This window comes from Thalassophryne amazonica, chromosome 9, assembly GCF_902500255.1.
Source record: "Thalassophryne amazonica chromosome 9, fThaAma1.1, whole genome shotgun sequence".
Taxonomy (NCBI): Eukaryota; Metazoa; Chordata; class Actinopteri; order Batrachoidiformes; family Batrachoididae; genus Thalassophryne; species Thalassophryne amazonica.
In genome coordinates, this window is record NC_047111.1 from 14,998,048 (window position 1) to 15,011,512 (window position 13,465).

General features: G+C 40.6%; 1 protein-coding gene across 2 annotated transcripts in view; it reads left to right on the forward strand.

The window, feature by feature from the left end:
• LOC117516771 (arrestin red cell) overlaps positions 1-13,465 on the forward strand; it is a 60,728-nt gene that overhangs the window by 18,502 nt on the left and 28,761 nt on the right. For both annotated transcript variants that reach the window (XM_034177625.1, XM_034177624.1), the window contains exons 4-9: positions 1,936-1,980; positions 2,151-2,248; positions 4,513-4,611; positions 4,718-4,777; positions 10,832-10,899; positions 11,123-11,258. In XM_034177625.1, coding sequence (XP_034033516.1) covers positions 1,936-1,980; positions 2,151-2,248; positions 4,513-4,611; positions 4,718-4,777; positions 10,832-10,899; positions 11,123-11,258 — 506 coding nt within the window. The remainder of the gene's footprint in view (positions 1-1,935; positions 1,981-2,150; positions 2,249-4,512; positions 4,612-4,717; positions 4,778-10,831; positions 10,900-11,122; positions 11,259-13,465) is intronic.

Below are 13,465 nucleotides of genomic sequence, written 5' to 3' on the forward strand. Positions count from 1 at the left end.
GAAGGGAGCAGCCCAAGGGACTTACTAGGAAAAATAGTATTTATACATAGGGTGTCCCCAAAAAAGTGCCACAAAGATAAAGCCATAGAAAAACTATAGACTTTTGGTTATCTTGAAGCATATCTCAGGGAATTTTATCTCTGGTGTTGTAATTTGACCTCAGGTTGTAAGAGTTTTGGTATTCACAAGATGTGCTCGGTATGTGCACTGCTCCTCTGGTTTGGCCAGATCTCCCTTTGGTAACACTGTGAACAGTTCTATCAGTTTGAAACCTCTTTACAATCCTTCATACTGTCTCTGTCTGGAGCTTTTCTAACTGCAAAGTGACACTGATATTGTCGTTGGGTTTGCACCACCGACTTGGTCCCAAATTAGAATTCCACCAGTTTCCCTTTTGCTGTAAGCAGCATCCTCGTTGGATCAGTCTCAAACTACAGCAGAAGAAATTTCTCACATATATTTTGATGTCAGGGGGAAAAAAAAAACAGTTCAAATTAGCTGCTGCAAAATTAGAGTCAGATGATCTTTGTGGCACTTTTAAGGAACACCCTGTAGTCAGATGTAGAGCATGCTTCACACTTTTGCTTCCAGCTATGCAGTACGTACAGCCTGGTGATGGCACAGATGAGATAGAGATAGGGCTGTCACAATTAGGAATTTCTGGAGAAGATTAATTGTCAGGCAAATAATTGCGATTGACGATTATATTGTCTATTTTTTTCTTTTTTTCCCTTCTTTATATTCTACTATCGTAGTATGATTACACAACTCTGGAAGAACGTTTGGTTTCTCTGAGTGGAGAAACTGGGAATAGTGCAACATTTTTATTTTTATCTTCATTTTACATATAGTCCCAACTTTTTCTGATTTGTGGTTCGCTCCCTCAGTCTGCAACACACACACACACACACACACACACACACACACACACACACACACACACACACACACACACACAGCTCCTTCGGTAAACTGCGCATTTTAAAAGGCTTTGAACAAGAGGGCCGGTGTTTTAATCGGCCGTCTTATCCAAAATTTGAACGTCCAGATGACGGCAGGATGGCTCGCTGCCTAAAACTGTGAATTGAGAGAAAAATCAAAGACTTAAATAAAATAAACGACTCGTCGACTACTAAATTAGTTGTTAATGATTTCAGTCGTTGACGTCTGCACGATGACGTCAGATTCCGAGTCGTTTATGCAACTTTGTTGATAAAATAAATAATTCACGGTAATCGCGATTATGAAAAATATTCGCGAATATGAAAAATAATCGCGATTGGCGAATATTGTAATAATTGTGACTGCCCAAGATAGAGATGGAGGTGGGAGTGGACAGAGGAGATGGACAGCCAGGGGACTCCGTTTAAGTATGACTGAGGACAGTGGACAGGCCTGGCACCGCGTGCTGTCTGCTGTGCAGTGAAGCTACTGCTTATGCAAGCAGTGGGAACAAAGTGTTTACTAGACACTTGTCTGACCACACGCACCAAAAATGGTGGCTATTTTGTTCCAGTATAAGAGTCAAATACCACTTTGTTTTAAACCAAAAAAACTGATCAAAGTGCTGTCAGAATGCACCAAATTGCACCATTTTTGTCAAAATTTAATCCGGGGGTGGGATTTATTTATTTTTGTACTAATTTGGGAGGTCCTGTGACTTGTATACCAAAAATCACACATTCATTGATGGTTAAAATAACTAATATTATACAGAATATTTGTATTGGACAGTAATCAAAGCACTAAACAAATAAACTCAATAATATAAGAACAACTTCCAATAAATAAGTTGATCAGGACTCACTGACTCTGTAGTTTGGACTTCAGGACTCACTAACTCTGTGGTTTGGACTTTAAAATAATTTAATGAATAAACTCTGAACTGTTTTGTGATGAGTTGTTTTTTTTGTCTTCCTTCCTTGTTGCTGACAGATGGTGTGATCCTTGTTGACCCTGAATATCTGAAAGACCGGAAAGGTAGGACCACTTCCTCCTTTACTATGAAAACAAGTTGGGCAGAAGCTGGAGAACGGTTTAAAGTGTTATTATTGCAGTCTGTCCCATCAGGTTCAGGATTTTGTCCTTGTTTTGTGTTCATTGATGTGTCATAATCCTCATTCTGTGTTTGGATTCTTGCTCGGCTGCAGTCTTCGTCACGCTGACCTGTGCATTTCGATACGGCCGTGAGGACCTTGATGTCCTGGGTCTGTCTTTCCGGAAGGATCTCTACATTTCTACCTTCCAGGTGATGTTCTGCCCCCTTTCCAGTGTCTCATTTTCACTTTCATTCAGTCCTGTAGGGTGCTGATTTTTATTGTTCAGCTTTTATGAAGTTTGTCAGGGGTCACCAACCTGCTCATCACCAAACCCAACGTACATAGCAGTGTACAATCTACAGCAGAAAGTTTAATTGTGATCCATGAACAACTCATGGAGTTCCTGTGCACTCAGTGTCTGAGAATCTGCCCCCTGGTGGCCCAAATTAGGTTTGAATTGCCCTCGCCTTTGATTGAGGTCTGTGTGAGGTAACCTTAGCTGGTTTATTTGTACAGCAACTCCGAGTGCTTTTAAACCAAAAATCCCTGAACTTCTCAGAAAGATGCTGTGACATCATAGCAGTGCTTTTTTTTTTTTCCATTCAATTAAATGGAGTTAAACTTCTTTTTAATCTATATTATAATAGCCACGTTGTGTGTGTGTGTGTGTGTGTGTGTGTGTGTGTGTGTGTGTGTGTGTGTGTGTGTGTGTGTGTGTGTGTGTGTGTGGCTTAGATTACGCTGAAACTGGGGAGAGCTGATATTTGCTGTTTGGTATGTTTATGTATTTTGGGTCAGTGATGACCACTGTGAAAATGGAAAGTTGATAGGACTAATATTTTTGGAGAAATTAGCAATATGGCTACCCAGTAAACAGTGGACGTGCTGCGGTGCACCATGGGAGTTTGTGGTTTGAGGTTTTAAGTGTTATTGTGGTTCATGTTAGTTTAACAGTGTTGATAGCATTATTAATTTGTTTTTTTTTTGTGTGTTTTTTTTAATTGGTTTAGTCAGTTTTGTTAAGTTTCATGTTGCTGTTATTATAAGTGAAATCTGTTTGATGTCTACCGCAACCGCCTCTGTTTCTGCCTGTTTAAAATTAGAAACACCTACTTGCGTCAGAATGTGCAAAAGACGGTGAGTGTGTGCGTGTAACTTCAATCACAGAGAAACCGCTGCGAGCTGACACTTGCCGTTTGGTATGTTTATGTATTTTGAGTCTAGGATGAACACTGCAAAAATGGAGCATTGATAGGACTAATATATTTGCAGAAAGTATGGATATTAGCGAACAACACTGAACAATGGATGTTGCTAACTACATTATGGACTCACATGCCGTTCCAGCAGGAGGCAATAAGTCATACGCGAGTGTGGTGAGTGATTTTATTTAGTAAGTTCATTGTAAGTACAGAATATAATTGTAAATACATTAAAAATACATGGATGACACAAGAAAGTGAAAACACTTGTTTCCGTTGTGGCCCATTTAAAAATCAAATGACAAAAGAGAAGTAAAAATAAAATTATAACAATAATAATAGTGTGTATATGATAACAAGAATGTAAACAATTTATAAAAGCATTAAGACAGTAAACTAACATTTAAAAAAATTCACAATTAACAGGAAATAAAGGGTTGAGTTCCTCTTCCAAAAACTGTTGAGTCCTAAGGTTCTAAAAATATTCTTGACTCACACTCATTGTAGAAATTTTGTGTAATTTTTTGCCACCCTTGAAAAATGTCAGCTCCCTATTTTATAAACGCTACCCAATCTGGAGCCCGTGGATCCCCACAGGACAATAAGCTAAGTCTTCCTTAATTAATTAATGAACTACTTAACAACATTCCTGAAAAGTTAATCAAAGTAAGCTGTTATACTTTGAAGTACACCTGGATATAGCTGCACATGTGGCAGTGTATGAACGGTTTGTTACCATACTTCATGACCATTTTCTGAGTTGACTTCAAAATAAAATCATTTCATGTCTTTGGCACAGGTTGGCCTTTACTTTGAAAATGTCCTGAGCAGTGACAGGAAATGGTGTTTGTGAAGCTTCGAGATGAATGATTGTCGGTATACAAACATGGTTTTCACAGGGTACAGGGAGGATGAAGGACTTTGATGGTCACCAGTTGTTTCACATATCCATCTATTACATTTATTTACTTGCTTATTTTCTTTTTGTCTGTAAATGTGTATAATCATGAAATGCTAGTAGATATTTACATACATCTAGATGTAAATTTGTTTAAAACAGTATTTTGAAATCAACTGATTATTAAGAAAAGGACTTGGACAGGACAAGTGGTAGGGTTGAATAAGCAGATGCTTCTTCCTACTTCCTTTCGGACACATTATGTTGACATTCTTCTTTTGTTTTGTCTTTTTTGTTGTTGTTGTTTGTTTTTCATGTCTGAAATCAAACATTCAGTCAAAGATTATGTTTCTAAATGTTTTTGTGCTTCCAGGCCTTCCCTCCGGTGCCTGAAGAACGGAAACCCAATAGCCGCCTGCAGGAGCGGCTCCTGAAGAAACTTGGTCAGCATGCACACCCATTCTATTTCACTGTGAGTCCACTCTCCATGGGCTTCAGTTGTTTTTGTCGCCCCCTTCAGTTTTAGTACTTGGTTTGTTTTGAGTCACCAGTGTGAGTTGAAGTTTGTATGTTTTCAGATTCCTCAGAACCTTCCCTGTTCAGTCACTTTACAGCCCGGCCCCGAGGACACGGGGAAGGTAACAAACCCAAACATTCTTCTGAGTGCTCATTTATTTACCAGTTTTAATGTTTAACTGTACAAAGGTTTGGATATTTCACTTCCATATACAGTCCAGGTCAAATTACTGGTGCCCCTGAATTCACTTGCATAATTCAGAATATCTCCAGAAATCAATGAAAAATAAACAGTTTCATAAAATCTTAATATTTAACAATATGCTTATTACAGGGAAAGAAAGATCAGTAGAAACAAATAAACAAACAGTGTTCTTTAACCTGGTTTATTGGCAGCTTTCACTAATGTTTACGTGTAGAACTTTTGGGAACAACTTCCTGTTAACGTTTCTTGTAGCCGTCTTCGGTTTGTGTTTATCTCCCATCGCCTTAGTCCTTTTTGCAATGAGCTCTAGGATTTGACTAATTGCTGGCTAGTTTCAAACAGTCCATTTCCTTTTGAAACTGTTTGTGTTGACATGTACTTTGGATTGTTGTCCTCCTGATAGACCAAAGATGTTCTGTCCTTGGGTTAGGCTAGGTTGCCTTTGGTATGTTCAGTGCCTCCTCTGCCACTTGAGACTCCGGCGTTCAGTGTGGTCCAGATTAGAGCCTGGTTGGCTAGTATGAGCCTTTTACGAACGTATGTTTTTATTTTTGCTTATATGAAAACTCGTACTTTACTGCATAAATAAAGCAGCCAAAACACTTTGGCTGTGGGAAATGGTGTTGGCAGCATTGTTTACAATGCTGTCAAGCGTGACTGGGACCCCATCACCCCTTGGTCACATTAGCAACAAGGGACAGTCATCCATAAGAGATCAATATGCCTCCAGGTAGGCGGAGCCAAAATAGAGAAGTTTATTTAACACAAACGCTGAGAGATGCAACACAGCAACTGCTAATTAGCAGCATGACATATGTTGGTTTTTGGTTGGATTTATAGTTATTTGTAATAAAATCCATGTTTAAACTGTAAAATATCAAACCTCGGTTACATTTCTTTGTCATAAGGGTTTGAAAATAAAATGTTAGGAATCACAATGTGTGTATTGTCAGATTTACCTGAGTCATAAATTATTTACTTCCTAATATCTGTATTGGCCCCAACAAATCCATATCGGTCAGACTCTTGTCCAGATGGTTCCAGGTCAGCCTGGAGCTCTTTAGATGTTCTGATTGTTGGACTTCAGAGATTCCTCCTGAAAGTCAATCAATCAATTTTTTTATATAGCGCCAAATCACAACAAACAGCTGCCCCAAGGCGCTTTATATTGTAAGGCAAGGCCATACAATAATTATGTAAAACCCCAACGGTCAAAACGACCCCCTGTGAGCAAGCACTTGGCTACAGTGGGAAGGAAAAACTCCCTTTTAACAGGAAGAAACCTCCAGCAGAACCAGGCTCAGGGAGGGGCAGTCCTCTGCTGGGACTGGTTGGGGCTGAGGGAGAGAACCAGGAAAAAGACATGCTGTGGAGGGGAGCAGAGATTGATCACTAATGATTAAATGCAGAGTGGTGCATACAGAGCAAAAAGAGAAAGAAACAGTGCATCATGGGAACCCCCCAGCAGTCTACGTCTATAGCAGCATAACTAAGGGATGGTTCAGGGTCACCTGATCCAGCCCTAACTATAAGCTTTAGCAAAAAGGAAAGTTTTAAGCCTAATCTTAAAAGTAGAGAGGGTGTCTGTCTCCCTGATCTGAATTGGGAGCTGGTTCCACAGGAGAGGAGCCTGAAAGCTGAAGGCTCTGCCTCCCATTCTACTCTTACAAACCCTAGGAACTACAAGTAAGCCTGCAGTCTGAGAGCGAAGCGCTCTATTGGGGTGATATGGTACTACGAGGTCCCTAAGATAAGATGGGACCTGATTATTCAAAACCTTATAAGTAAGAAGAAGAATTTTAAATTCTATTCTAGAATTAACAGGAAGCCAATGAAGAGAGGCCAATATGGGTGAGATATGCTCTCTCCTTCTAGTCCCCGTCAGTACTCTAGCTGCAGCATTTTGAATTAACTGAAGGCTTTTTTAGGGAACTTTTAGGACAACCTGATAATAATGAATTACAATAGTCCAGCCTAGAGGAAATAAATGCATGAATTAGTTTTTCAGCATCACTCTGAGACAAGACCTTTCTGATTTTAGAGATATTGCGTAAATGCAAAAAAGCAGTCCTACATATTTGTTTAATATGCGCTTTGAATGACATATCCTGATCAAAAATGACTCCAAGATTTCTCACAGTATTACTAGAGGTCAGGGTAATGCCATCCAGAGTAAGGATCTGGTTAGACACCATGTTTCTAAGATTTGTGGGGCCAAGTACAATAACTTCAGTTTTATCTGAGTTTAAAAGCAGGAAATTAGAGGTCATCCATGTCTTTATGTCTGTAAGACAATCCTGCAGTTTAGCTAATTGGTGTGTGTCCTCTGGCTTCATGGATAGATAAAGCTGGGTATCATCTGCGTAACAATGAAAATTTAAGCAATACCGTCTAATAATACTGCCTAAGGGAAGCATGTATAAAGTGAATAAAATTGGTCCTAGCACAGAACCTTGTGGAACTCCATAATTAACTTTAGTCTGTGAAGAAGATTCCCCATTTACATGAACAAATTGTAATCTATTAGACAAATATGATTCAAACCACCGCAGCGCAGTGCCTTTAATACCTATGGCATGCTCTAATCTCTGTAATAAAATTTTATGGTCAACAGTATCAAAAGCAGCACTGAGGTCTAACAGAACAAGCACAGAGATGAGTCCACTGTCCGAGGCCATAAGAAGATCATTTGTAACCTTCACTAATGCTGTTTCTGTACTATGATGAATTCTAAAACCTGACTGAAACTCTTCAAATAGACCATTCCTCTGCAGATGATCAGTTAGCTGTTTTACAACTACCCTTTCAAGAATTTTTGAGAGAAAAGGAAGGTTGGAGATTGGCGTATAATTAGCTAAGATAGCTGGGTCAAGTGATGGCTTTTTAAGTAATGGTTTAATTACTGCCACCTTAAAAGCCTGTGGTACATAGCCAGCTAACAAAGATAGATTGATCATATTTAAGATCGAAGCATTAAATAATGGTAGGGCTTCCTTGAGCAGCCTGGTAGGAATGGGGTCTAATAAACATGTTGATGGTTTGGATGAAGTAACTAATGAAAATAACTCTGACTCTGACTCTTTGTCAGCCTGGCTACAGTGCTGAAAAGAAACCTGGGGTTGTTCTAATTTTCTTCAATTAGTGATGAGTAGAAAGATGTCCTAGCTTTACGGAGGGCTTTTTTATAGAGCAACAGACTCTTTTTCCAGGCTAAGTGAAGATCTTCTAAATTAGTGAGACGCCATTTCCTCTCCAACTTACGGGTTATCTGCTTTAAGCTACGAGTTTGTGAGTTATACCACGGAGTCAGGCACTTCTGATTTAAAGCTCTCTTTTTCAGAGGAGCTACAGCATCCAAAGTTGTCTTCAATGAGGATGTAAAACTATTGATGAGATACTCTATCTCACTTACAGAGTTTAGGTAGCTACTCTGCACTGTGTTGGTATATGGCATTAGAGAACATAAAGAAGGAATCATATCCTTAAACCTAGTTACAGCGCTTTCTGAAAGACTTCTAGTGTAATGAAACTTATTCCCCACTGCTGGGTAGTCCATCAGAGTAAATGTAAATGTTATTAAGAAATGATCAGACAGAAGGGAGTTTTCAGGGAATACTGTTAAGTCTTCTATTTCCATACCATAAGTCAGAACAAGATGTAAGATATGATTAAAGTGGTGGGTGGACTCATTTACTTTTTGAGCAAAGCCAATAGAGTCTAATAATAGATTAAATGCAGTGTTGAGGCTGTCATTCTCAGCATCTGTGTGGATGTTAAAATCGCCCACTATAATTATCTTATCTGAGCTAAGCACTAAGTCAGACAAAAGGTCTGAAAATTCACAGAGAAACTCACAGTAACGACCAGGTGGACGATAGATAATAACAAATAAAACTGGTTTTTGGGACTTCCAATTTGGATGGACAAGACTAAGAGTCAAGCTTTCAAATGAATTAAAGCTCTGTCTGGGTTTTTGATTAATTAATAAGCTGGAATGGAAGATTGCTGCTAATCCTCTGCCCCGGCCCGTGCTACGAGCATTCTGACAGTTAGTGTGACTCGGGGGTGTTGACTCATTTAAACTAACATATTCATCCTGCTGTAACCAGGTTTCTGTAAGGCAGAATAAATCAATATGTTGATCAATTATTATATCATTTACCAACAGGGACTTAGAAGAGAGAGACCTAATGTTTAATAGACCACATTTAACTGTTTTAGTCTGTGGTGCAGTTGAAGGTGCTATATTATTTTTTCTTTTTGAATTTTTATGCTTAAATAGATTTTTGCTGGTTATTGGTAGTCTGGGAGCAGGCACCGTCTCTACGGGGATGGCAGGGGGAGAGAAGCTGCAGAGAGGTGTGTAAGACTACAACTCTGCTTCCTGGTCCCAACCCTGGATAGTCACGGTTTGGAGGATTTAAGAAAATTGGCCAGATTTCTAGAAATGAGAGCTGCTCCATCCAAAGTGGGATGGATGCCGTCTCTCCTAACAAGACCAGGTTTTCCGCAGAAGCTTTGCCAATTATCTATGAAGCCCACCTCATTTTTTGGACACCACTCAGACAGCCAGCAATTCAAGGAGAACATGCGGCTAAACATGTCACTCCCGGTCTGATTGGGGAGGGGCCCAGAGAAAACTACAGAGTCCGACATTGGTTTGCAAAGTTACACACCGATTTAATGTTAATTTTAGTGACCTCCGATTGGCGTAACCGGGTGTCATTACTGCCGACGTGAATTACAATCTTACCAAATTTACGCTTAGCCTTAGCCAGCAGTTTCAAATTTCCTTCAATGTCGCCTGCTCTGGCCCCCGGAAGACAATTGACTATGGTTGCTGGTGTCGCTAACTTCACATTTCGCGAAACAGAGTCGCCAATAACCAGAGTTTGATCCTCGGCGGGTGTGTCGCCGAGTGGGGAAAAACGGTTAGAGATGTGAACGGGTTGGCGGTGTACACGGGGCTTCTGTTTAGAACTACGCTTCCTCCTCACAGTCACCCAGTCGGCCTGCTTTCCCAGCTGCTCGGGATCTGCCAGGGGGTAGCTAACGGCGTCTAAGCTACCTTGGTCCGCACCGACTACAGGGGCCTGGCTAGCTGTAGAATTTTCCACGGTGCGGAGCCGAGTCTCCAATTCGCCCAGCCTGGCCTCCAAAGCTACGAATAAGCTACACTTATTACAAGTACCGTTACTGCTAAAGGAGGCCGAGGAATAACTAAACATTTCACACCCAGAGCAGAAAAGTGCGGGAGAGACAGGAGAAGCCGCCATGCTAAATCGGCTAAGAGCTAGTAGCTACGCTAAGCTAGCGGATTCCTAAAAACACGCAAAGTGAATAATGTGTAAATAATTTAAAGGTGATTCAGCAGAAGGAGTGCTTTAGTTAAGGCACGTAAAGATTACACTGGGAAACAAATCGTAATCTAGATAACTAGATCAATCTAACTGCGCAGATTAAACAGCTAACAGATACAGAAAAACACCGCTGTGCTCCGGAACAGGAAGTGATACAATACCGCAGTGAGAGCCAACCACCAGTAGAGGCAAAGTGTCTTTAACAGTTTTATGATGACTTCAGGACCTGTTGGATTCGGGATTTTGGCAATTGTTTTTTATAGGTTTTGGAATTAAGTTTTAATAGTAATATTTCTGATGATCTCTTGTTTTGGCCATTGTGGGGAAAAAAACGGGAAACACTTCGCTATTTTAATGCGGTAAGACAGTCATTCATTGATTCTTTTGGGTCACATGATCACTAACCATCAAGTACAGATGAGTTTTATTAGTTTTGTCACTAACATTTTGGACATTTTATTAAATATTTGCTGTCATGTTAAATCTGTTCTTTTGCAGTTATTTAGTTGAAATCCCAGGGTGCCGGTAATTTTGACCAGGAATGTTGATTTGGATCAGAACTAAACTCTAGCTGGTTCCAGATGTGCTGCTTTATTTCTGGTCTCTTGCAGGCTTGTGGCGTTGACTTTGAGATCAGAGCGTTCTGTGCCAAGTCCATAGAAGAGAAGATTCACAAGAGGTGAGTTGAAGTCACACATTTATATAAAAACATACAAACAGCAACAGAGGCGCAGAACCCAAAAGTCAAACATCCATGAAGAGAACATCTGAGTAATGATATCAAAATGAACCTGTAATTTTTATAATTATTTTTATGCAGTAAACGATGTCAACAGTTTAGAAGTGTTTTGGCTTTTCTTCATTTGCGATCAGCTTTGACTTGGATCGATTTCTGTGTGTAGGAACTCTGTGCGTCTGGTGATCCGGAAGGTTCAGTATGCCCCGGAGAAACCGGGTCCTCAGCCCATGGTGGAGACCACTCGCAGCTTCCTGATGTCAGACAGATCCCTGCACCTGGAGGCCTCGCTGGACAAAGAGGTGCCCACATTTAACCCCGGAGTGGGTTCTCTCATGGCTGTGAACAGATTCTGGATTTACTTTTCTTTCTTTAATTTTTTTTTTTTTGTGCTGCTGTGACTTTGTGTTGTTGAAGCAGAACAGGTCTTCTTGCGCGACTGTGCGTGTCCCTGTGGTTGATGTGTGTAGAAGGTCTCCTTAAACGGACTGCCTTGGCAGACATCCTCAATTATTCATACCTTTTGTTTTAGGGATTTTCAAAAAATGCCATGTTCCAAATTATTCATACCCCGGGTTTACTGTGTCCAATGTCTTTCTTAGATAGTCAGTAGCATAGCCTTTGGTTTTTATGGCTGCTTATAAAAGACTGTTCTTGTACATGTCCACAACCTTCCTGCATGTCTCCTGTGGAATGTTGGCCCATTCTTCCTTGGCAAAAGCCTCAAGCTGGGTCAAGTTGGTTGGTTTCCTAGTATCACTCTGGTCTTGAACTCTCACCACAAGTTCTCATTTGGATTCAGTCCAGCACTCTGGCTTGGCCATTCTAGGACATTGTCCTTGAACCATTTCTTCATTCCCTTGTCGGTATGTTTTGGATCATTGTCCTGCTGGTACTTCCAGGTGTGGCCATGCCAGGGTTTCTCAGTGGTTAGGGTTAGGGTTCCTTCATGTTTTCATCATAGATCCTGATGTAATCCTCCTTTCTGGTGATTCCTTGGACCTTGACAAGGTTTCCTGTGTTACTGGAAGAGAAGCGTGCCCCTCTCATTATGTTTACACCACCATGCTTGCTGGTGGGCACAGTGTTCTTTGGCTTGTATGCTTCTACTTTCTTCCTCCAGATGTATTCAGCATTCATTTGACCAAATAACTCCAACTTTGTTTCATCAGACCAGGATGGTTGACCAACAGCTGGGATCTTGCTTCAGATTACCTCAAGCAAAGGCCTGGTGAGCCTTCAGATGTTACTTCCTAATTAGGGGCGCCTTCCGAGGCCTACGTCCATGGAGACGACCTCTGTGCAAGCCTTACTCGATGGTGGACCGTGGCACCTTCATCCCTGCCTGTTCAAGCGTTTCAGTTAGGGCCTTGGTTGTGCTCCGGGGGTTGTTGTTGACCTCTTGGCAGATTTTCCTGGCAGGTTTGGGGGACACCTTATACTTCCAGCCACATCCACTGAGGTTTTGAGTGTTGAACCTCTTGTGCTTGTTGATTGTGCTCTGGACGGTTGTCACAGGGACATCATACTGCTTTGAAATGGTCTTGTAACTTTCCTTCACAAGGGGCACCCACGAGGGACTGATGTAGGTCCTCACTGAACTCCTTCTTGGCCATGATGAGAATGACCAAAACACTTTTCCTCTATTTACTCTTCTTGAAAGATGCTTTTTATTCATTTATTTATTGTTTAACATGTGGTCAACAAAAAGGCATTTATTGGAATATCTTGAAATAACTATAGGACAAAGATTCACAGGAAGTATTTCCAATGGGCACTATCAAAAAAGATGTTTTTGTTGAGATATTGTCAGGTGTATGAACATGAGCACAAAAGAACTTTTGGCCATATCTATTATGCAAATGACGTTTAGCCAACTCATATGTGGATTTGTGCATAGCACCAAGTACACAAAAGATGCACCGGGAGTACCAACATAATAGCTTTTACAAATGAAGAATCCAAAAAAGAATGTTGTTTTCCATGGGGTAGGAATAATTTTGAGGAATGTATAGTGCATTTATGGTCAAAGCATTTTACAGTGATGCCTCACATTCACCTGTTCACACACCGATGTCACTGTGCTGCCATGCAGGACATCATGACACACCAGGACAAACTTGAGGATTAAAGACCTTGCCCAAGGTCCCTGAGTGACTTTTTTTTTTTCTTTTCTTTTCTTAGCCCAGTGTGAGGGGGATTTGAACCAATGATCTTCTGGTCACAAGTCCACTGCTTTAGCCACTTGACCAAATATATGTTGCTTAGAAATAATTGTTTGGGCGGGGCCATGACCTCACTGGGCAATTCTGCGGTAACGGAATTACAATCTGAGCTAATCTGTCATGGTTAGATGCCATATGTCCAGATTTTGCTGCTGTTGTAATTCAGTTAAATCAATTTTATTTATACAACCCCTGGCAAAAATTATGGAATCACCGGCCTCGGAGGATGTTCATTTAGTTGTTTAATTTTGTAGAAAAAAAGCAGATCACAGACATGACACAAA